This window comes from Anopheles merus, chromosome 3L (assembly GCF_017562075.2).
Source record: "Anopheles merus strain MAF chromosome 3L, AmerM5.1, whole genome shotgun sequence".
Taxonomy (NCBI): Eukaryota; Metazoa; Arthropoda; class Insecta; order Diptera; family Culicidae; genus Anopheles; species Anopheles merus.
In genome coordinates this window covers 25651316-25675672 of record NC_054085.1, presented here as the reverse complement: position 1 = coordinate 25675672, position 24357 = coordinate 25651316, and the positions used below count along the sequence as shown (strand labels likewise).

General features: G+C 48.8%; 3 protein-coding genes, 1 long non-coding RNA gene and 2 other non-coding genes across 11 annotated transcripts; 3 read left to right on the top strand and 3 right to left on the bottom strand.

The window, feature by feature from the left end:
• Positions 1-436: 436 nt before the first annotated feature.
• Positions 437-12585, top strand: LOC121598471 (zinc finger protein Gfi-1). Of its 5 annotated transcripts, XM_041925360.1 has the most exons (4): positions 437-617; positions 711-726; positions 9298-10636; positions 10707-12585. In XM_041925360.1, the coding sequence occupies exons 3-4, from the start codon at positions 9316-9318 to the stop codon at positions 10982-10984; spliced, it is 1599 nt and encodes a 532-aa protein (XP_041781294.1). In that variant the 5' UTR covers positions 437-617; positions 711-726; positions 9298-9315; the 3' UTR covers positions 10985-12585. The 5 variants fall into 5 exon arrangements, with proteins under 5 accessions (XP_041781294.1, XP_041781298.1, XP_041781296.1 ...); XM_041925364.1 differs by lacking the exons at positions 437-617; positions 711-726 and adding an exon at positions 4631-5410; XM_041925362.1 differs by lacking the exons at positions 437-617; positions 711-726 and adding an exon at positions 5465-5707.
• Positions 1305-1409, top strand: LOC121600700. Its single transcript, XR_006005869.1, has one exon. It is a non-coding gene; the product is annotated as a U6atac minor spliceosomal RNA (small nuclear RNA).
• Trnar-acg lies at positions 1685-1757 on the top strand. The gene has a single exon. It is a non-coding gene; the product is annotated as a tRNA-Arg (tRNA).
• LOC121598472 (thioredoxin domain-containing protein 15) lies at positions 1856-3084 on the bottom strand. The gene is made up of 2 exons (XM_041925366.1): positions 2951-3084; positions 1856-2874 (listed from the first exon to the last, which is right to left on the bottom strand). Exons 1-2 carry the CDS (start codon positions 2973-2975, stop codon positions 1961-1963), a joined length of 939 nt encoding a protein of 312 aa, XP_041781300.1. The 5' UTR covers positions 2976-3084; the 3' UTR covers positions 1856-1960.
• A 1251-nt stretch (positions 12586-13836) lies between the features above and the next one.
• Positions 13837-18792, bottom strand: LOC121598470. Its single transcript, XM_041925359.1, has 6 exons — positions 18677-18792; positions 15891-18611; positions 15606-15832; positions 15286-15531; positions 14330-15207; positions 13837-14253 (listed from the first exon to the last, which is right to left on the bottom strand). Exons 1-6 carry the CDS (start codon positions 18690-18692, stop codon positions 13950-13952), a joined length of 4392 nt encoding a protein of 1463 aa, XP_041781293.1. The 5' UTR covers positions 18693-18792; the 3' UTR covers positions 13837-13949.
• Positions 18793-19498: 706 nt separating this feature from the next.
• On the bottom strand, positions 19499-21732 carry LOC121599604. 2 transcript variants are annotated; one of them, XR_006005701.1, is made up of 3 exons: positions 21592-21732; positions 21034-21515; positions 19499-20930 (listed from the first exon to the last, which is right to left on the bottom strand). It is a non-coding gene; the product is annotated as an uncharacterized LOC121599604 (long non-coding RNA). The 2 variants fall into 2 exon arrangements; XR_006005700.1 differs by having other exon boundaries at positions 21038-21515.
• Positions 21733-24357: the final 2625 nt, after the last annotated feature.

Here is a 24357-nt window from a genome sequence, read left to right as displayed (position 1 = left end):
GACCAATATTTGATGACATTTTGTCTAATAAACATGCAAAAATGGAGTGTTGTATTGAAGAAAAGAATGTTTTCTGAGCAGGATATGCATGAGCAAGTTTGTTTACTTTTGATAATGCAGTTTTGGGGTTTTTTTTTTAAATCGGTCAATAAATGAACAAACGGCAAATTGTTCAAAAATACCAGTATTCTTGCAATTTATAGCAGGATATTTCCATTTGAAGTATTCTCATTAGATTTCAGTAATTTAAAAATGCAAAAACAGTTCCTTTCAGCTCCATTTCATCTTTATATTTAACAAAAACTTGAAACTAAATTAAAAATATAACTTTAATCCAATGATCCGGTCCCACTGTGCGATGACAGAACAGCGTTTCGGCTGTCAACGAGAAACGCTTCAACACGGCACGAAACGCTTGGCCACGGTACGCCACTTAACGAAACGACTTTTTTGTAAACATTTCATTCAATAGAAACACAACGAAGGATGCATCTAGTTTGTTTACAAATATTGTGGAAGTTTTAGAAGAAAAAAACTGTTCTTACTGCATTTCAACGATTCTGTGGTGCCTCTCGATCGCATTGAAATAGTTACACAGGACAGCAACACAGCGGCAGGTAATGTATTCGCCGGTGGAAGCAGCCGTGCAGCAGAGGAAGGTGTGCGTGTGCGTGTGTTACAATGGCCATTTTTGTTTTCCTCTTTTTCAGACATGATGTGGCAAAGGTAGGGAACTTCTTCTGATTTGCGCAACTTCCTAGGGTCAATTTTTGGGTGCAATATTTCTGCTTTTGAGTTTGTGCAATGGTTTTCCAGCATAAAATTCACTTCAAACCATTCATGCAAGTAGATATATGACCAACATTAAAGGTTGGCTGACTTAGCTTAAGTCAGTGATTAAGCGATTTGGCTTATCACAGCAAAACAACATCAAAAACATCCGTATTTTTGCCTCAAACCCCTTTAGAGGGGTTACATCCCAAGCATAACGTCATTTCCATGATCCGTCTACCAGATGCGGCTTTAAGCGCATCTAAAATGTTCAGCAAAAACTGAACTTAATTGATTTCTCAGCAGGAGCAAAGAGACAGTGTTAACAGGGGAGGAAAGAGTAGAAGCGAGGTAATGATTTCACAGTGCAAGAACTTCCGTAAGCGGCTCGGTCGGGGATCGCCCACGGATCGTTGCCGATTGATGGTCGATTTCGTCGCGGCGGAGACTGTTGTAGTGTTCCGCGTTAGCAATCGCTAGAACATGATTTGAACGCGAGTTGTATAAATACAGTGGAATTTGTTCGATGCTTCGTGTCATTTGAAAGGAGAGCAGGTTAGCACTCCCCTTGACAAGGATGGAACACATACCCTGAGATCAGTGGGCACCCAGAGAAAACCTGATCTCGGCCATTTTTTCGAAGACTACGTTTTTGCTGTTCAAATAAGCTACAGTTTTAAAAGTTAACATGTGCAAATATGTTTCATACTTTTAACAAAATCTTCTGTCGACCCATGTCGGTCACTGACTGATGGTAAGCGGTATTGCAAGTGAAACAAGAGCCTCTATTAAAAAAAAAAAAAACACAAAAAACGAGAATGCATTTCGCACTGAGACAGTCATTACGCCCGTCGCTTAGTGGTTGTTGCAGAGTAGACAACAAAAGGCGTTCAGATCTCTCCTCTGACACAACGGTCCTGTGGCGCAATGGATAACGCGTCTGACTACGGATCAGAAGATTCCAGGTTCGACTCCTGGCAGGATCGCGATCGATTCTTTTTTGCTGAAGTTTCTTTTTTTTTACATTGAATGTCCCAGGCTGCTTTTCAAGCCTTAACCGTTATCACCCAGTAACGAACGACTGTTTAATTGGCAAATCTCTACTTTATTAAATTTAGAATTAAACTAGCATACACACAGCTGAATAGCTAAAACAATCACTCATACTCCCGCCAAAAGGACCCCCTTTCTATCCGTGCTGGGCCGCCGATTCTCGCCAATTTCGTTTGATCATCTCGACGATCTGCGCGTACAGGCTGGACTTGGAGAAGTAGTAGCTCAGGCAGACGAGAATGAATGCCCACGCCACGTACAGCCAGTAGTCCGTCCGGTACTCCACCTTGTTCGACAGCGGGCCCTTAAAATCGTCCGATATGTAGTGCAGCACCGTCGCCGTGCCGCTCTTCTGATTCACCAGCCGCGGCTCGATGCCCGTGTGACGCGTCACGAACTTGGCCAGCGACAGTAGCGTCATTTCCGTCCCGTTGTACCGCACCAGCGGTCGGCCCTGGTGGAACAGCATGATCGTCGGCAGCCCGACGATGCCGAACTCCGCGTTGAGAAAGTGGAAATTGTGCGCATCGATCGCGGTCACCATCAGGTCGGGAAAGTGGCGGGCGAGTGCGTTAAAGTGGGGCGCCACCATCGCACTGTGGATGCAGGTTTTGGTGTAGAACAGCATCAGAAAGCAGTTGTTCACCTCGTTCCGGTTGGTCGCGTTGGTGGCGGCAGCGTGCGGTGACAACCCTTTCACTATGTCCTGCAGCGAGGTGATGATGTATAGCGTTCCGTTGCCCTCCAGCGGCGTACAGTTCACGCGCAGCGGCGATTTGCGACCTCCGTCCGAATCGTCCTGATCCTTCCCTTGATCCAGCGAGCACATCACCTTGTCCCAGTAGGTGAGGTAATCGTACAGGCCGCTTTTTAAGACAAAGACCGCAGGCGCTTTTTTTTCGACGACGGCCTCTGCTTTCTCGGCCACTTTCGCAACGTTGTCCCCACCGAAGGAGTTCGACTCGAGAAATTCACCGTTCCACAGCTGCATGTAAAACTCCAAGCCCTTGAATCGGAACGCTACCGCACTGTTGACGACTAGCAGGAAAGCTACAAAAATCGATTGGTTTTTATGTGTTTCCCTAGTGTTTTCAGTCACTTTTCAAGAGTGGCTGCTTTAACTTACCTAAAGATAGAAGCACAGGCTTCATTTTGCAATAATTTTACGCAAAAGTGTTGATTTCTTTCAGCTCTGCGAATGCTTTGTTTACATTTGAGCTCTTGTTTTCGGACACACTTTGACAGCCACTGTCACATGGTATTGTTAACCCTTGAAGGCGCAACTACTTTAAAAAAACATAAATTTGTTTTTTTAGTTTATAATTAGTTTATAAATTTGTTTTGTCTTCCATTGATATTATACGTATTTTTTTTAAATAATCTGAAACCCCCTATTTTCGCAATCAAAACAGAGTACAGTCGGATTAAACTCATTGATTAAACTTTGAATGTTGTGCTATCTAGAGCGCATCCGTTTATTGTTAGTTCGATACCGACTTTAGAAAAATCGAAACCACTAGTCCCGTTCGGAGTCGTCCGGAGTCGTAGTCATCCGGAGTCGTAGTCGAATGAAATCGGAATCAAACTGTAGTTTCGATTTGTGCGTGCACTTGATAAACAGACGTTTGTTCTAAGAACAGAATAGTCGACTCCAACACGTCCCAACTCCGACTTCAGACGTCTCCGTCTCCAGGTAATTCCGGACTACACTAGACGATTTCGAACGAGTCTGAATAATGCTGGTCGAATCTGCCTTCCGGAGTTGGCTCCGAAATTTTCTTAGTCGGATCCGAGTGGACTCCGGATGATTGCCAACTTTAGCCATCACTAAAATAGCGTTCAACTGTTTAATCCAGTCGGAACGATTGCACGTTTTTTGGAATATGATAACAGTAATAAAATCATGTTGTTGCCATTGAAACAATACAGCCAGAGCATTTTCATTAAACCTTATTACCCAGACAGACCCCGACAAGTTTGTTGGTCCATGTTCCTCTAGTGTTGGTATTCTTGTATAATAATATCCGCGATATTCGAGGTCTGGCGGTAACTGACTCCAAATTAAACTTTACTGCAATCGTCAAAATGTTCTTTAAAAAATAAGATATCTTATAGAGAAAAAAAAAGTTATAAATAATAGTTGATTGTGTTCATTTATTTTTTTCATTTATTTTGTATGTTGCTCTGCTAATACTAAAAATGTTGCTAATAATCCTTTGCAACACCTATTTTTCAATTTCTACCAATAGATAGCATTCTCTCTCCGGCTTGAGCTCTAGTGTGGCTTCAATGCAATCCATTCTAATACTGCAATTAATGGTCCGCACGTGTGTGTGAAACAACGGCGGATTTTCCTGTTCTTCTTTCTCTATCTCTCACCTTCACTCCGCACGCATCCTAAACCCCCTATCTTAAAACACTGCACCAGCAATCGAAAAGTCGGTATAGGGTAGGGAGTAAAGTTGGCATTTACTACGATAAGAATATGCATCGTCAACATCATCCACACACACACACACACACACCGAAGTTATCGAAAAGTGTTAGCCGTTTTTCCCCCTTGGGCGTATGGCGAACGTGGCGCTGTGCATTTGATAGGCCCGGCAAGGCTGCTTATCGCCATCCCGCGTATGTGTTCCTCACCCTTATACACCACACACACACACGCACACAAAGGTACGAATAGCCCTACAATTTCGGTGGTTTCATTACGCGCACGCGGTCGGTTTGCCAGGTCGTTGACGTCAGGGCGCCGTCCTCCCCCATTCGTTACAAGAGTGGTACGCGCGCGAGTGGTGTATCGGAGATGAAAAATATCTCCCGGCACCAAACACAACGCCCGTGGAGAGAAGAAAGCGAGCGAGGGGCAAATTTCCTAGGGAGCGGAGAACACGCGAGGGAGAAGACTTCTGAATGAAATTGTGATCAACGCACACACACAAACGCAGAGAAACACATTAATGTACGCACACCCTGGGTGTATCGGGTTTTATTTTTGGGCACAAGGATTCGACACAATCAACAACGACGGCGACGCGGAGCAAGAGCCGTGACGGGAAGAGCGGTCTGGCGGGGTGCGCACACGCGCGGGAGATGAAAAACTCCCGTAGCAAAGCAGGCAGGCAGCAGCAGTGTGTCGTCATCACGCGATCCTTCTTTGCGTAAAGAAGAGGTGTCTCACCCCGTAGAAGCCCTACGCGGGCGCGCGCGTGTGTGTGTGTGGGTGGAAAGTTAGTTGTGCGTGTGCGTTAGTGTATTTACGTTTTGTTTTCCGAATCAATTTAATAAAGCACAGAAGAGAGTGAGAGAGAGCGAGAGTTTGAGCTTGAGCTTGAGGGAGATAAAAACAAGCCTACTACGACCACGCGCACTAGAGGGTTTACTGCGCCCCGTTACACGCTCGTCCAGTTTGTGTGCCGTCGTCCTCGGGAAGCAAGAAGGGGAGAGAGATAGAGAGCGAGTAAGAGAGCTGCAGCAGAGTTAGGCTTGTGTAGGGCGGTAAGGTGACGGCAGCAGCAGCAGCAGTAGCAGCAGCAGCAGTGTTTACAAAACATGCTGTACGCAGGATCCGCTCCAGAACGAACGGGTAGGTTTGGTGGCAGAAGCGGCCTGTGCGTGCGTGTGTGTGTGTATTATTTTCGGCCAGCCCGAAAGCAGCCGATCAGTGACGGCGAAAAAGCGCAGAACAGCGCGCTGGGTGCGTGTGTTAACACAGCAGCAGTAGTAGTAGTAGGCCGTGTAGTAAGGTTGGTGGTGTGGTGGCGGGTTGTTGATAACAACGCAGTTCTGTTTTACAGTGCGGGCAGAGAGTGTAAACCAACCACTGTTTCCTTGCCAACGGATGAAGGAGTAGCTGCAACAAATTGGTGACTGCTGGCAGGATGTAAGTTTATGCGGCCAATGTTTTGATCTGCCAAAGTGCATTTCGTGTTGACTCACGACGCTGCGTGACACGGAAAACGTGTATCTCTCGGGCGCGATTGCAATCGCCACCTCTCAAGATAATACCCTCGATACCTAGCGCAAAGTTGCAGTTTCATTGGCTCGTAAATCGATAAGAAATTGGGCTTGCACATTCGCCTTTTTCACCGGATTGGATTGGAATTGATGCTTTTGCTTGCTCCCCCCGCAAGGATGTAATAAAATCGAACACTTTGCCAAGTGACTGTGTGTGTGTGTGTGGGTGTGTGGTAGGTGGGTGGGTAAAAGAGGTGTCGCACGGAAAAGAAACCGAAGAAGCATCCGAAGAGGCGCAAAAAGGATACCAGTGTGTGACGCGTAGTGTGTAGTGCGCGCGCGGCACAGGCGCAACAGAAGCGCGAGGCGACGAGGCGCGGACGAGAGAGAGAACGCGCGTATGTGTGTGTGTGCATGTCCCGGTCCCGGTCGTGCACTGGGTTCGGCCCTTCTGCTGCTCCCTGTGTGTGGTGCGCCTCTACCGTGGCGACCAGCAGAGCACCAGTGATGTCCCATACCAACAGCCAGCAAGTCCACGAACCACACCGCCGCTGCTGCCCTAGCCACTCTCTGTGTGTGTGTGTGTGAGTGTGTGCTTAATTTGGCAGTGTTACTAGTGTGAAAATGCACAGAAAAAATTAGTATAATAGCAGGAAGGACCGAGAAAATACAGATCAGGATATCAAGTGTGTTAAGCTTAACTAAGCAGTGAACTGAATTAGAAAAAAGAGTGAAAAGATCTTATCAAAAATCTGCCTCTGCAAAAATCAATTGTGAAAAAAGCTCCTCCTTTTTGTCCCGTACACCTCAAAGCAGCGTAGTAAGTGTCCTGGTGAGTCCTCACGGCCTTTGGCAAAAACAAAATACTACGTCACAGTCGACATTTAGAAAAGAAAATCCCAACAAAAAACACAACACCCACTATAGACAGTCTACTGCGTCACAAGCGCAGGGTAGGAAAATTCACCCCCCAAAAAAAAAACATTCATCTTCTCCAAAAACGACAAAAAAAGCACGCAGCACAACCTTCCAAGAAAGCTGCGAAGAAGAAAGCTTCTCAATGGCCACCGTGTACTACGACGCACCCGTAACGCGCGTGGCGAAGGGCCCGCAAATTCGTGGAAAGGGATTTTGTTTTGAATTTTCCGCTTCCTTCCCAGAAAAGGCAGCCCCTCCCAGTGCCCGAAAGCAGTGGACCCTCCGTGAAGCGCCGCTCGCGGCAAAGGGTACAAGGACGGCCTACTCTAACCACCCGGGTGTGTGTGTGGAAAAAGTGAAAGTGAATTGATTCCACAGCCCCAAAAGCGGAGGGGTGGGGGGGGGATGGCGCGTGTAGGCGACAGGGCGACTCCATCATCATCGTTCGTTTCCCACCACCATTTTGTGCTGTGTCGCGTGGGTCGAATTTTTCGGCAAAGCCCCACACACACGCGCGCGCACGTCCCATCTCGCTCGCACCCGCTGTTTGACCCGCTGTGTTTGATTGTTTTCGCCCGTTGCCAATGGAGAAAAGGGCGAAAAACGGGGCCCGTGCGGCTCACCCGCAGAAGAAGCTTTCGTCGCAGCACACGTCGCGCGTTCGTCGTCCACCATCTTCTTCCGAGTGCGGCCCGGGGCGGGCAAGTGTGCGTGTAGGCGCCCAAACACGTCCATTTTCCCGTGCCCCGCGTGCACTTTTCCACTCGCGCTCGGAAAATGCCTTCACGCTGGCGCTGCCGTCACGCACACCACACCACACACCAAAAGGCTCTTTTGGGCAAAGCAAGTGCAAGAGCGAGAGGCCCCGACGGTGGTGCGCACCACGGTGGTGTCGGGTCGTAAGGGCACCACACACGCCGCGCACACCACCCATACAACCACAGCACAACACACAGTCCTCGCCCTTTTTCCGTAAATACGCAATAATACTACGAGCCGGAAAAGCAGGCACGCACACGCACAACAGCCGGTGGGCAAACAGGATACTCACGAACCAAATACGGCCTTTTCCCTCTCTCTCTCTCTCTCATTCTTGTTTTTCGTGTGCGGTACCGTTTTCCCTGAGCCTACTACGACCACCACTGCTTCGCCTTTACTTCTTCGTGTACGCACTGTGATAGAGGGCGTTTGGCCTAAATTTCCTAAATCCCCTCCACACACACTTTCTCATCTCCCCCGTTCCCTGCTATGTCGAAGGATCCAATTGGGGCGGTAAAGGACCCATTTTCTTTCGCTCGGGACGGGAAAAGATGAATATCGTGGCACAAGTCAACGCACAAAACACACACTGATGGAAATGTTTCGAAGTGATAAAAGATTAATATGTAACGGAGTACAAGTTTCGCTTTCGCTCAAAAACAAATCAAAAATTATTAAAATCGGTTCTTTTTGTTGAGTTTATGTGTGGCATAATATGGTAGAAAAAATTACCATTTACAATATTTTTAGCTAATTAAACGCAATGTAATAGCATTACATGAATAATTCCGGAATGTGTCTGTCGCTGACCTCATTTGACAGAAAAATTCGCTCTGCAAGTGTAATAATACCCTCGGAATAATGGAACATTAAGACATTATTGAGTCTTTATATAACTGTTATAAGTTAAAAACTAACACTTAAACCGAGTCAATCCTGGGATAAAAGTTAAAAGTAAAGTTAAGAAAAACCGGCTTCAAGCTCAAGCTCAGAAGGGAACGTTTAAGAAAATCCGCCTTCATCAAGCTCAGAAGGGAAACCCTTTATTTTATCATCAGAACATTGCATTCTGCTGTGAGTTTGGAATAAAAGTGTCTCTAAATTGTCCATCAAACACTGTCCCTGTAGTCGTAGCCAGATTGAATACAGGAATACAGCAGATAGTATCGATACTAATGTGATACTTTTTCCCTCTAATAAAACACGTTAGACTGACATGGCTAATGCTTGCTTTTGAGATTGTCATTCGAATGATTAGGTCGTGATTGAATTGAAATCCTCAAGTTCAAGTTATATTATGTAAAATTATATTTCCTTTGTTTTCAACATATATAATGATAATATGAGCAATTTTAGTGTCACAGACTTTGAAATTCTATGTCACACTAAAATGCACCTTTAGACAATATTCTCGTCTTATTCTTATTGCCTCGAATATTGCCTTCTATATGTAATTTAAATAGTGAAGATGAACTACTCCTGATTGTCTTTAAAAATATAACCTGCCCCGAGTGACATATTAATATGACCATCACTGTACATAATTAAAATCAAAATTGTGAATGAAATGACACCCGCCCCAAACTCGTTGCCCTGTGCTTTTTCGTCCCCCCCATTCTGATGGAAGCCGTTCTTCATCCGTCCCTACTCTGCCTCGTGCGTTTTTTTTCTTGCAATTTAGAGTAAAGTAGCGTGAACGTAGAAATTAGGGCAATTTTTTGACGTCTTGATTCATTTTTTTTTTGTGTAAATCATATTAAGGCCATTTTCATGTTGGAAAACCTAGATAGATTTTTTTTCTAATTGTACTTTTTCCTATTTTTCTCCCCCTAAAAACAGCTACTTTAGCTTGATGCGATGAACTTTTCACCGTTCGGGACACACTTTCCCGGTACGATACCGGGAATTCATCAGTTTGCCAGCTCGGGACTGGTCACGAGCGTACCGACGACTTCGCACGACTCCAGCAACCGCTACCATTCCATCAACTCGAACGTCAACATGGCCCACTTCAACCAGAGCCATGCCCCCATTCTGGGCAAGTTCCACCGGGACAGCCAGGAGTCGGGCGGGAACGGGGGGGCGGGCGGTGGAAGCGCCAGCTCGAACAAGTACAACGGGCACGGGGCCGGATCGGGCAACGCGTCCATCCCGACCACTACCGCCACGAGCGGCCAGTACTCGAACCCCTACAGCCAGCATGCGCACGTGCCGGAGCACAAGCAGCGCGGCAGCAACATGTACCACCAGTCGGCGGTCGGCAACAGTTCGGCCGGGGGCGGTGGCAGCAGCAGCAGCAACGGTGCCGCCCAGAGCGCGCAGGAGCTGAGCCAGGACATCAGTGCGCTGCTGCAGCAGGCAGACAGCAAGCGTGTGCTGCAGAACCCGAGCTGGCAGTCGCTGACACCGGGCGCCTCCGTAGCGGACTATCTTTCCCATCTGCCCGGCAGTGCGCTGCCCCTGTCGCTGCACCACTTCCTCAAGTACTCGGCGGAGAACATCAAGAAGGAGGCCCAGAACCCACTCACCAGCCTGGACATGTCGCAGGCCCAGTCGCAGGCCCACGGCGGCGGTGGCCACGGTAGCAACAACGGTGCGGGCATGGTGCTGCCCGCCTCGCAAACCATTGCCAGCATTCTGGGCCACCCGGGGCAGCAGGGCCCGGGCCAGCACGGTCAGCCGCAGCAGCAGCAGCAGGGCGCCGGGCTCGGTGGCGGCCATCCGTCCGGGGTGCAGGCGGCGGCCGCTACCTCCTCGACCGGTGCGGCAGGCGCCGCGGCCGCTGACGCGTCGGGCGACAAGAAGAAGCGCAAGAAGAAGAAGAAACCGCCGAAGGAGCGCAAACCGCGCCCGAAGCCGGGCGAAATCCAGGTGCGGACGGCGCTGGACGGCAGCTTGCTGTTTCTCTGCCCGGAGTGCCAGATGGCGTACCCGGAGCGGGAGCTGCTCGAGCAGCACCTGATCGGGCACAATCTGGAGCGCCGCTTCATCTGCGACATCTGCAACGCGGCGCTGAAGCGGAAGGACCATCTGACCCGCCACAAGCAGAGCCACAACCCGGAGCGCCCGTTCGCCTGCACGATCTGTCTGAAGGCGTTCAAGCGCAAGGAGCAGCTGACGCTCCACTTTGTCATACACTCCGGCGAGAAGCGGCACGTGTGCCAGGAGTGTGGCAAGGGTAAGCGGTGCACTCGTCCCCTCCTTCGAGGATGTTGCTTCTAAATTCGTATTTCATTGTTTTGTTGCAGGCTTCTACCGGAAGGATCACCTCCGAAAGCACACCCGATCGCACATTGCCCGCCGGCTGAAGGCGGAACTGAGCCAGCAGGGTGGTAACGGTACCGACGCTGGCGCCTCCCCTAGTACCTCCCGTGCTGGCCAGGCACAAATCGCGACTGCCGCCCAGCAGCAGCAGCAGCAGCAGCAGCAATCGGCACAACAGCAATCCCCCATGCAGCAGCAGCTACAACCGCCCCAGTATCACTCGCTCACCCAAGCGCCGGGCCAGTCGCAGATGATGTCGTAAGAGAGCGGGGGGAATGCAGCAGCAGCAACAACAGCCACAACAAATCGCAATTCATTGTAGACTAGGGAGAATTATTATCTAAAAAAAAACACTACCACGTGCGCGGCTCTTCTGATAAAGCAACGTTGCATCAAAAAAGTGGGAACGCTCGGGGCCGGGCCACACACTACACCACGGGGGCGGGGCCGGCCCCACCACATATTAAGACTAAACCAACAAACAAAAAATCATTAAGCTAATACATACATTATCTTCCGGTAGTAGAAGAAGGCACATTTGTCGTTTTTTTTTGTCGTCACAAAAAGGGAAAACAATTTAGAAGCGACACGCAGCATAGCGAAGGGATGGTTTTGTGCAATCGCGTGAATGGTGAAAATGAACTTTCTTTGTTTGAAATGAATTCTACCGCTTTCGGCGGTCCAGGCAGGTCCAGTGGTAGGACGGAAAGGCCGCTCGTGAGATTCGTTCCCGCGGACTTTGAGTGTCACCCTGTCGTGCGGGTAGTAGTTGACGAATTTGACTATTACCCGCAAGGGGAGGGGCCATCATACCGCATGTCTAAGAAAGCCTGTAAAAGGCTGGCATTATTTAGGTCGGTTTATTCTACGCCAAGAACAAGAAGAACAAGCAACTGTTTAGCAATAAGAGAGTGAAAAAAAAATATAAAAAAACGCGATACAAAAAAAAAAATAACGAAATTCCAGCCCATTCAACCATTTCATCCACACAACCTCTCCCAGACTGTCGACTAATCGCGGTGTAAAATAAGTCTCCGAACAGTTCTACGCCCCACACCCCACCCGTGTACAAAGCCTTAGCTGTTAACAGGGGAAAAAAGGGATTTTCTCCATTTTCTCAATCACTCAATCACAAACACACAGCACATACTAATGGGGAAGAAAAATACCCTCGCTCAGGTTGAACGCAGATATGATGTAGGGAAACTATTTTAAACGGGAAAGAAAAGAATCATAAATAGACAATTGACTGCAAATACGCGGGCACTTTCAGGCTGATAATGATCCTTTTTTCAGTACGGCTGCGGTGAGTGTGGTAACAATGGTAGTGAAATAGTGAATTAACAACACCCTTAAGGTCTGAGGGAATAATACACACAACCGCGAGATCGTTTAGCGATGCGCACAGGACACTCACGCGCCGCCCATGCAGCTACAGCTAGTTTTACTTTTCTCTAGTCCCATTTTGTTTGGTGTTTTTTTTTTTGGCGAACAAAAAACTAACTTAAATTTCGTAACTAATCCCGGAGCGGAAACGGAAAATCGAACAATTCTTCTAGACTTAACGCGTGTGCGCGTGGGAGAGAGCAAGTGCGCGCACGCACGCACGCCAACAGCAGCCACGCAACGAAGAGGCCTTTCGCGGTGGTAGGAGGGCGAAGAAGGGAAAAGGCCTGTGTCTAGCTGGTAAGGATTGACGTTGAAAGTTGCAGTTGAGCAGTAGCAATGTGTGCGGGGACAGACGAATCTAGTTGTGACACATCGTCGAGCCCGCGCAGTCCTATAGATTTAACTAAATCAATACACTATTTAACGCGTAAATGAGAATAATAATAATAAAACACAGTACTAACACGAAACAAATCGAACGGTGGTAATTGGCACTTGTTAAGCTTTTGTTCATTAATTTATCCCATTTAACCCATTTTGGAAATTAAATTGTTAATTTGGCCAAGTTACAGGGCTACGCAACTAATTTTCATAGATACACTTTTACTGTAAAGAGTGTGCCGAAAATAATCGACTCGGAACCCAATTAAAATGACGTACTTATGGCTACTCTTTAAGATACCTAAAACCAAAAACAAACCCGTATAGGTTTTGGCACCAATACCTCACCTTTTCTGATTCAAAAACTTGACATGACCTAATGCCGGTCCAGGAACCGATCAAAAACTCGTATCTGTTCTGGAATCGATCATAAACCCATGCCGGTCCTGGAACCTATCATGAACCCGTACCGGTCCTAGAACCAATCATAAACCCACACCGGTTCTGGAACCTATGATGAACCTATACCGGTACTGGAACTGATACTGAACTCATACTTGTGCTGAAACCTATCATGAATCCGTATCCGAAACTGATACAGAACCGATACTGGTTCAGGAACCTATCATGAATCCATACTGATCCAGGAACTGATACTGAACCCATAACGGTTTTGGAACCCTTACCGTTACTGGAACTGATACTAAACCCATACTTGTCCTTGAACCTATCATGAATCCGTACCGGTCCTGGAACTGATACTGAACCGATACCTGTCCTCGAACCTATTATGAACCAGTACCGGTCGTGGAACTGATACTGAACCCATACCGGTCTTGAAACCTATCAAAAACCCATACCGGTCCTGGAACCTATCATTAACCCATACTGGTACTGGAACTGATACTGAACCCATACCTGTCCTTATACCTATTATGAACCAGTACCGGTCGTGGAACTGATACTGAACCCATTCCGGTCCTCGAATCTATTATGAACCAGTACCAGTCGTGGAATTAATACTGAACCCATACCGGTCCTGGAACCTATCATGAACCAATACCGTTCCAGAAATAGCTTGTTATTCAATTTATTTCCTAGAACAGTACCTGGAACTTTTCCGGATTCGGATTCGGAACGATACTTTAATACTTGGTCCAGTGCTGGAACTAATACAGTTTCAGTTCCAGTCGACAAACCATACCCGGTATTACATGTGCAGCGTAGGATTAGTATAGGAATAAGCGTAAGAAATAGCGTAGGAATTTAGCGTAGTAAATTTAGCAGAATTTGTATAATGATAGTATTTTCTCAAAAAAAAAAATAATCAAACAATACTTCCACTTTCTTTTCACTATCCATAAACCGGGAAAGGGATAGGATACCTTTTTCTTTTTCCATTAATATTACTACTTACATTGCTAAACATAAATGTTTACAGCTCTGGTTCCTTTGCTTCAATGCGACTTACCTCTCACCTTGTGGCTGTTGAAGCGCTCGGTGCGCCGTTCGTACCGCTTCGTAATGTCGGTAAACAGCAGGCGACTGCTTTCGTCCAGCGTGCGCAACAGATAGGACGGTGCGTGCGAATCGTAGATCGCGATCAGGCTGAAGCACACGCTGTGCACGTTGCTGGCGATCCGGTTGTGCTCGGTGGTGGCCCGCTTGCACTGCACGATCGTGTGCAGTATCTGGCCGAGCACGTACGGCGCCAGTAGGTACAGCTGCTTCTGGAGCTTCTTGCACGCAATGTTAACGATCCTGTTACGCGACGAGAGAGACATTCATTTACATTAGACAACGTAAAAAGGAAAACAAAATTAATTAATGCCAGTACCTCTGCAACGGTAAGAGTAGATCCGATATGGTCAGTATCTCGAAGCTGGTCAAACTCTTGCCGAGCGCCGCGTCCCCTTTGTAGCAGATCAGCGCACCGAGCAGCGCTTCGTACACGTGCATGTAGCTGGGCAGCCGGCTCGCCACGTACATGGAGCGGGCCTGCAGCAGCCCGTACATCACCTGGCCCATCGCACGGTGCAGCTTGAAGAAGGCGGCCTGCTCGCCGTCCGTCTGTATCGACGTCCGCTTGCCAATGCTGATCGCGCTCAGAAACTGCAGCACATAGTCTAGCAGGGCGGGAAAGAGGGCCAGCTTCCTGTTGCCGATGATCGTCCCGAAGCACTCCAGCACCGTGTCCAGCAGCTCGGCATCGCGCAGATGGTGGCTCAGCACGCACAGCCCCATCAGGTCGCGGGCAACGACCGCCGCAAACGAGCGCACGAACACTTTGCACGTTTCCTTCGATACCGTGCTCGGCAGGCCCTTCTTCGAAAGGATGCTAAACACGGCCAGGGTGGTTTTCAGTGGTTGGGCCGTCGAGCCCGGCTGCTCGTGGCTGGCGGTGAACTCGATCCGGTTCAGCAGGTTCAGCTTCTCCGCGTACTGCTCCTCCGTAAAGTGAGCGACCAGTGCGGTAATGATCGTTTCGATGCGTTTCAGCTGTTCGTCCGATTTGCTGACGGAAGGGTTTTCCTCGTTCTGCGCCATTTCTTGAGGCTGCTCCTTCGCTGCCGTCCTGCCCTGCATCAGCGCGAGGAACGTTTGCCAGCACTTTTCCTCGATGGCGCCGACCGTCGCGGGTTCGAGCTGCAGGTAGTCCTTGTGGATGAGGGCACGCGTCAGCAGCATGTCGGCGTTGTGCGTAAACACTTTCATCTGGAAGAGTTCATTTGTTTTGTCAGCATTAAACGTGAACGATTGATTTTGTAGCCTTTTTCTAGGAAGTATTCTTACCGCCTGGTTGATGTAACCGAGCACGTGCTCACGCAGCTCATCGTCCATCTCAACCTGACGCTCCGCTTTGTGGCGAATGGTCGTAAGGCAGGCCTTAACGGCGAGATTGAACCCTTCCGCATCTTTCTTGCGCTGCTTGCGCCCATCCTGCTGCAGCAAATACTTGTCAATCGCGCGTACCATATCGTCCAGGAAGGCGATACGTTCCTCTACAGCCACGGGGGATTTGCGGCTGCGGGGTAAATTCTGTCAAAAGAAAAAAAAGGAACAATGCTGCAACATACTTTTAAAGCTTTTTTTGCGCTTTTGAAAAGACATACCCTTTGCTCGAAATTGTGGATCAACAGCAGCAGCTCAAAGTGTTTGTTGCTAGCGGGCGAAAAGTTGGCCAAAATCGATTTCAGCTCCCCGAACGTTTGCTCCGTCAGATGTTCGACCAGCTGTTGCAGCAGAATGATCACAACGGGCGACACACCGAACAGCTGGAACAGCGTTTCTACCGACACCAACGCTGACATGCTTGTCGCCGTTCCGAGCAGCATAAATCCTGTAATTATTTACCAATTATTATTCTCATTAATTGAAGCAATGGCTTCACAACTCACTTATAAGCTGGCCTTTAAACCGTTCCGCCATCTGCTGCGCGTTGGAAGCATTCATCAGATGGGCCAGCAGCAGCAGATGAGCTGCAACGAGCAACGATTTCTTGCCCTGCTCGTACGAATCGATGCGTATCTCGTCCAGCACGTCCAGGAGATGCCCCAAACCGTACGCGATCGGTTCGGGCAAGGTGATTGTTTCGGCGTCGCGTTTACTTGCGCACTGTTCCAGCCGCTTCCTCAGCTGCGGTACAATAGCTCCTTCCTCCTGTTCGAGCAGCGTTTCAAACGAAAGATCATTCAACGTCGCCACACTACCTCCAACGGACGCGAGCAAATCGGCCATCTTTCCGTACGCTCCCAGCAGGAACACCTCGAGCAGATCGTGATCGGACGCAACCTCCGCCAGGATGTGGTGAACGTCCTCCAGCGGACAGTAGGAGCGATCGAGCAGCAGGGAAGCGACGTGCCGTCGCTGCTCCCTATCCATCAGCCCCAGAAACCAAACGTTCGTCGAACGATCGAGCAAAAGCGGGCGAAAACGTTCGCCTGTCTTATCGTTTAAAATTCGTCCAACCATACGGTGCCTTTCCACGTGGCTCTCCTGCTCGCGCTCCTCTTGTTTCTGCTTGAAGTACGACAATCTCAGCTTCTGCAGCAACACTCGATTGAGCAAGGGAATTTCTTTCACCGGGACGTGCTGCTCGATCAAGCGCCACTCCGGCTCGCCCAAATACCCGTACAGCTGCTCGTAGTTGCTTTCCTCGATCGAGTCGGGCCGATAGTAAAACACCATCATCCGGTAGTTGCCGTAGTAGTACACCACGTTCAAAAACGCACCGTACAGCTGTTTGTCGAGATGTTTCCCTTCCGGCAGCAGTTTGCGCCCGATCGTGCCCAGCAGCTGGTCGAACTCTTGCATGCTGCTGACGAGCCGCGGCCAGAACAGGTTCGAATGTTCGATCAGCGTGTTGCCGGAGAAGAAGTAGCACATCCAGCACAGCGCTAGCTCGATCTGGAACAGCGTACCCTCCGATGGCTCCTCCGCCAGCTCGAGCAGTTCGGTCAGCAGGATCATAAACTTTTTCCAGTACGAAAGGCTGCGCTTCGTTAGCAGCTGCTTGGTGTACTCCTTCATCGTTTCCCCTAGCCGGCCGTCAGCGTCCGGCCAAGCGAAGGTAAGCTCGGGCCAACAGTTGTGCTGCACCTGGGCACGCTGCTGTACCGCACGACGCTTGGCTTCGCTGCTGTTTCCCTGTTCGGTGAACAATACCTGCCAGTACACGGTATCGGTTGTGTCCGACACTGCCCCATTGGGCTGGACAGCAGATCCATTCGATAGTCTCGCCTTCTTCGCGGGCGTTTTATTCGGTGAAACGTGCTCATTTTTCCGCTTTCCCGTACCGCTTCCCTTGCGCAGTTCGCGCAACACTTCGTCCAGCTCGTTCTCCTCCAGATAGTCGCTCAGCTTCATGAACAGCTCGTCGCACAGGTTTTCGCTTTTGTTCAGCTTCATGAACATGCTCACGGTCGACATCAGCATCGTCTGGTACGAACGCAGCGTTTCCGGCCCTTTGCGCGCAAACATTACCCGCAGTATAATGTCCACGATGCTGTGCTCCAGCACGAGCGGATTGTACTCGTTGATCGTGCAGATCAGCTCGAGAAAGTCCCGCATTGCCGTCTCGGAGGTGACACACTGCAGCTCCAGCTGACGCTTCAGCTGCTCCGTCAGTATGTCGGTAAAGTTAAAGTCCACCATCAGCTGCTGGTCGACCATGATGAAGTACTTGCGCAGCAGCCGAAACACGTACTTGGTCAGCGCGTAAACCTGCCGGCTGTCGGCCAGTATCGAGCGCTTCGACTCTACGAACACATTCTGCAGGAAGTACTTCAAAAACAGCAGCACCTCCAGCTTCAGGTCCCGGTACGCACGGACAAAGCCCTCCATCAGCAGCGCAATTACGTGCAGTGGGATTTTCTGCACATCGAAGCTGCCCATAAACAGGCTCGACTGCTGCTGCGCCGAGCCCGGCTCGGTGCGATTGTACTTGCTGACGCGGTCGGGCGTAAAGTAGTGCTGCTCAAACAGCGCCAGCAACTCCTCGCGGCGCATTACGCCACGCTCTTCCAGCAGCAGCACCACCTCGGCCAGCGGCGTCAGAAACGACTCGAATGCGCTCTTCCAGCTGCTGCTGCCGGCGGCCGATTTGGCGTAGATTTTAATGTCGGCAAAGATGCGATCCACTATCCTCTCCTCCACCTCCTTGCCGATCGATCCCGGCTGCAGCAGGCAGGTTTTGTAGTACTCAAGGGCAAGGCACAGCACCGAGCCGTACGCTTGGTAGTCGAACTTGTAGAAGTTTTTGTACTTCGCATCGAACGCTACGATGAGGAAGGTTTCGAGCAGCTGCTCCCTTCGCTCGTTTGTCTGCTCGTGCAGGGATTTTAGGCACTGCTTCAGGCGTCTCGCGATCGTCGCGGGAAGTGCATTGGCCGAGCACGGGAGCAACAGGAAGCTGTTGATGGTTTGCCAGCACGCGTCAAACTCGGCCCGATCCAGCCGTTTGATCGTGCTGAAGTAACTGACCACATTGTCCAGGAAGAAGTTAAACACAATGTCGTACTTGGACATGTAGTAGAAGCTGGGCGATTTCCACAGCTTCATGCCGTACGTGAGGTTGCCGAGGAAGTCCCGCTTGGGGTCGGCCAAGTGTTCGAGTATTTCTGTAAGCGAGCGATACGTGTTGAGTCGAATATGAGGGAAAAAATACTAACCGAGCACAACTTACTTGCTTTTAAATCCATTTCACAACGTTTCAATAACTAAATGCAAACAAAAATAGGGAAATTGTAGCTCGCGGCCCGGTAACCACGTGCGAGCAGATTGTTTTTCTGTGCGGCGAGCGGATTTGTTTTGCTGTCAAACGGCACGGCATGAGCGTTTGACAGCTGCTTCGTTAAAAGTAGGGGCGGTTTGAACGAAGCGTTCAAAAGCGTGTTGAATACAGTGCTGAACACAAAAAAGGTGTTGTCTTGTCTTTTGTTGGTATTTGCGATTTTTTTTGTTATATTTTTTTAAGTGGAAAATAATAGTAACTTAAAATTGTAATGCTTTTACTTAAACCGTCACAAAAGATAATAGTAAAATGCAATATAAAAATAAAAAATCAATTGCATACATTCAGGCGCTAAGCAGAATCTAGCGCGGAGGCTATTGATGTATGGGGCTTAGTCTTTGTTTGAGATTTATTATGTGAAATTACAAGAAGTATGTTGTGCATTGGCTGTTTTAGGTGCTATTGTTCAACACTATACTAAATAGAGCACAAAAAATATGAACATGCACAGATACACTAAAACAACCTAGGCGTGTGGCCAGCCGTACCGTGGGAGCCCTGCTCGACAGGTTGCTCGTTACACACTCTCGTACGCCCCGGGCACGACACACGCTAAGCGGCCCACGTTAGCCATCCAATCCTGATGTCTAAGCTTCTGTTAGACTAAGCAGTATTTTAGCTGTATTATTCCCAAGATAAGCATAATGTTAAGTCATAAGACTCTTCAAGATTGTATGATTATTAAATAATACGTATGTATTGTACTTCCACATCATTTCCACTTGTCCAATGCAATGAAAGTGCAATCAAGTTGTCCAATGAGAAACGTTCAAGGATGAAAAAACAATTTTACTCTGACATAGGCCTTCTTGTTCTTCTATTTGACGTAACGTCCTACGCAGCCATACATGCCGGTTTACACAGGCTTTCGAGACTTAAATCATTAGCAGCCTGATAGTCAAAAATGCATACTACGGAGGGACGGTCCATTCTAGGCTTGAGCCCATGACGGGCATGTTATTAAGTCATTCGACTTAACGACTGTACCACGAGTCCGGTGTAGGCCACCTGAGTAATTAATGGATCAAATCTAAACTCCAAATTGAACAAAAAGTGAGAATAGCTTTAAAAATGATCAGATGTCGGGGAGATCGTCTTCTATGCATGGAGCATACGAATTCCATCTATCATTATTAAATGCAATGACTTTTGTTTTAAGGAATAGTACTTAGCTTTCAAAAATTATACTCCCAAATTTCGAAAGGTACCAAAATGCTTTCTACAGTCCAAATGCTATCTCCCTTTGAAAGCGCAAAATTAAACCAGTGTCATCAACTGCTCAAAGACCTCCCAGCACATGTGCTTATCAGCTCCTTGGCTACGGCACCCATCATTACGCGGGCAAGATTCGGAACACCCTTCTTAAGCTCGTTTTGTAAATGATTGGCATTTACAAAGCGGCGCCCAGCATACCGCACACATCGTACACAGTCAGCAGGCATTTACATTAATTCAATTTCAAACATTCCGGCTCTATCCCCGCCACATACTACCAATGGCTGCTGGCTGGAAGCTTTCGCACGTGCTTTACGCACTTTCTTACGCACCACGCACCTCCGCACATACCAACCACATTAACATCAAACAAACGCGCGAAACAAGCCGTTTACTCGCCTGGGCCTTCTTTCGGGTTCTAATTGCGAGCGAGTAAACGAAGTTCCACACATACGCCGAGGTATACGCGTGGGCCAAACATACCGGAGCCAAACATACCGGCACCGGAGCGGTTTAATGCCGCTTTGTGCCGCCATTATACGGCATGCAATCGATTTGTGCTTCCAGCGGGGTTTATATTTTTTCGCCCGACCTTTTTGTTCATACTTCACAACAGTCGGCCTTAAATCCTTCGGAAGCGAGGGACGTAGGTTTTTGAAAAGAAACACTTAATCAATGCAAACCATGCCTCGCCTCGGACGGCTGGGAAATGTTGGAAGATGTTTTCGATGGGATTATCTTTTTTCCCCCCGGTTTTTCAGACCGTTCGCTACGTGTGTGTGTGCACGCGCGCGATTTTGGTGCCTAGAATCCCTCCGTTTTGATGGGAATTCTAGGGGGCTTCGCGAGAGAGCCCAGGTTTCGGGTGCCGGGCATAGATAGCAAACATGCGAAACCCATCAGCAGCGTAGGCTTCGGAGGTCTCGGGGACCTGAAAAAACAGTAACAGAAAATTTGATTATGCTAAAAAATGGTAAAGAACGTTAGAGACCGCTCTAGTTGTCTGGAAAAGACCGGTGGCGAAAAAAAAACACACACACACACACACACAGAAACATTGAAGAAGCGTAACTGGGAGTCCCGCATGCGAATAGAGCACGAGGTTCTTGAGGGATTCTAATCTTTTCCCAACTGCACATCGAACCACTCGAAGCGGTAAAATAAACAACACTTCACTCGGTCCCGTCATCGTCATCCGAGCCGCACACCGGTGTGGTACCATTCATTTGTGCGTGTACGCTCTTTTTTTCTTCTCCGATCGCTTCTTCCACCTCACTTGAGCCTCACCGCATCCAATTCTGGGCCATTTGCTCGGGAAGAACTTTCCACACATTGGACGTTGCGCGACGTGTCCCTGCTGTCATCGCGCTCGGCCCGGTCCACGTTCCCTCGCTAAGAAGTACACACACGTACGATAAGGTTAGTTTTTTTTCTTCTTTCCTTTGCTTCACTTCCTCAATTTAGCCCCTGGGTTGGTTAAAAAGGACCTCGGCGACGGTTTCAGGTTTTCCATCCACTGCAAACAAACAACATCTGGTTACGTACGGGGATGGCCTGACGAAGGCATGGCGCGAGTCCCCGACCTAACTTACCCGAGGTCCGGGAAAAACTGTGTCACACTGTGGGGGGAAACTCGGCTTGAGAATGGGAAAGGACAGACCTTCCACCAAGAGCCATCATTCAACGCTTGTGCGCTTGTGCTTTGCTGCCAACCCTCTATGTGTTACCATAGCAACCGGCATCAAAACCCCGAGTCTTTTCACACAGGTTGCTCCGTTCCACAGCACGTCTTACACATCTTAATTAATCCCACAGGGCGCATTACGCACCGAAAAAGTAAGCATGCTCCTACGGCACCAGTGCGCAAATGGGGAGGGGGTATGAAACTAAACAAATAAGGATGCTGAAAGCGACCGTAGGCAAGGAGCGACTTTTTTTCTCTCTCCACTTGCCCGGTTCTTGGTTCCTTTTCCGGGGTTTCTTTAAATTCTCATACACCACTTCTCTTGCCCCGCGAGCGATAGCGATTCTTCCGGCACTCGTCAAGCATGTCATCAGTTAGTGACATTAAGAGGGAGTGCGGTCTAGGCTCTAGAGTAACGGGCTTTAGATCCAAACATTTCCGTACCACTGCGGTCCTGGTGAGATGAGATGGCTTTGGGGTGTACGCTGTAAGTAAGCGAAATAAGATCTGCTCACAACATTCCGGCTCCTTCGCAACTGGTGTGTTTGTGTGTGGGAAAAGTTGGACATTTTTTTTTGCTTCGTCCAAGTCCCTGAAGAGGGGGTCTACCCATGCAGGGGCCCCTTCTGCGTGAGAAACGAGGTCACCTAAGGCCCTTTTTCGGGGTGCACCGAGATTCCTACTAATGAACATGATTACAGCAGTTAATGAGGCATTGCGGCTGTACGGGATGGTCTCACAGATGGCCTAGCAAAGGCACGTCCCTTCCTCTCGCTCTCTCTCTCTCTCTCTCAGTCTGTCTTTCACAGCGTGTACTAGAAGCAGCTCCCATATACACTCTTGAGAGTACGCTTTATTAAGCTTTAGTTGTCGCTTCAAGAGCGATGACGAAGTTGCATTCGAGTGGAAAAACATCTGCAGCTGCGCTGGTTCCCCAGGCCCAGCGATGGCTGTGCTTCCTTGGCTCTCGTATGGAACTAATTAAGCGCAAACTTTCGTTTCGTACCGACCGACGGCGGAACTGTTTGATAAAACCACTGAGTGATGTACACAGATTGCCGATGCGTTTCACTCTCCCGCCCCATTTGCCTACATGCCCCGGAATGGTGGGTAGGGAAGCACTTGACAGTAGTTGACCTCGGGAGCATGCCGGCTCCACCACTTGAGCCAGCGCTGCTGACTGCTTTACACAACACAATTTTCTCATTACGACCATCATAGAGAAAGCTACGGGGAATGGAGCCCATCGTCCTTCAACTTCCCCACTAAGAACCGGGAAAATGCGTCCTGGTGCTCGTGCTATTTATCATAGGTTTACTGCACAATGTTGTCACAATGTCCGGACGACTCCGAGATAGGGATCGTTACCGTCGGAGCAGTTCGAAGCAGTGCTGAAGATGATGAATGGTTTGGCGATTGGAATTGTATATTAATGAGGGGTGTGCACGGGGGCTGCCACTTCACAAAAGCACGGCTAGAATTAATAGAATTACAGTCAATGAAGTGAAACTGGCCTATCGGTGCCAAACGGCCGTACCGTAGCTCTTTACCGCAGCAAGATGAAAGCTAAGGTCATCAATATCCATTTGGTAGTGAACGCACAACGATCGGACGGTGCGCACCACATACACCACACGATGCACTCGAGTAAAAACTTTGAAACCAGAAAACTGGAGGGCAAACCACTGAAGCCACCGAACGTTCCCGCTCACGTCAGAAGCGTTTCCCCCATCCGTAACTATGATTCATTAACCATTGACAGCGGCAGCATTAAATTGGACATCAATTTACTAGGACGTGGTGCGGTGCCGTGACCGGGATACACACGTGCTGTTGGACAGTTACTAAGAATCTCGTCACATTTTCATTACGGAGCCGGTGTGGGGGGGATGCTGCATGCAGTAAGCTGGAACGGAAGCTGTGCTTTGATCGTGTTATGATGTGTTCTTCCTGGTAAATACAACTGTCTTACCTACTTCACAGGTGTGTAAGTGTGTGTGTGTGTGTTGCCCCAACCTTGCGCATCCTTTTGCGGTGTAAAAACCTTTGCCAAACGACCAGGACGTAACAAGGGCGTAAAAGGTATAAAATGTGAATTATTTTATGAGAGACACTCGGGCGACTTCAGCTTCTTGGAACTACTCTTGTCAGTGTGGCCTTTCCATGAAGTGAGCCTACGTTACAAGATGTTTTCCAAAGAATATGGGAGGAAGGCATCCTTGGATTGGGAGAGCTTTTGTGGTCGGCAAGAAAGCTCTGCGTGTAGCCGTTGTTTGTGACACACCCTGGCTTTGGTGCCAGATGGAACGGTAAGGAGCGCGTGTTAATGATTTCGAGTGCTCGGTTATGCCTTAATCACACTGTTTAAACATTCCGGGCAGTCACTCTTCGTGGCAAAGATTTTAATGGCCTTTGGAAAAGGGTACACTTTAAAGTTTTGCTAAGCAGGGCACAGCTAAGTGAAAGCGCTTCAAGTGTCAAGTTCAAGTGTGGCTGGGAAGCAGCTTGAAAACCCCATTAACTTTATGAACCATGACATCGGGGGAAGCGTTTTGCTCCATCGCTCGTGGCCGGGGTCCAACAAAGAAAAAAACATGGTCCAAAATTACCTTTTACCTTCCACCTGGCTTCTTCATCCTGCAGCGATCTTCGAAGATGGAGCATCAATATAAAC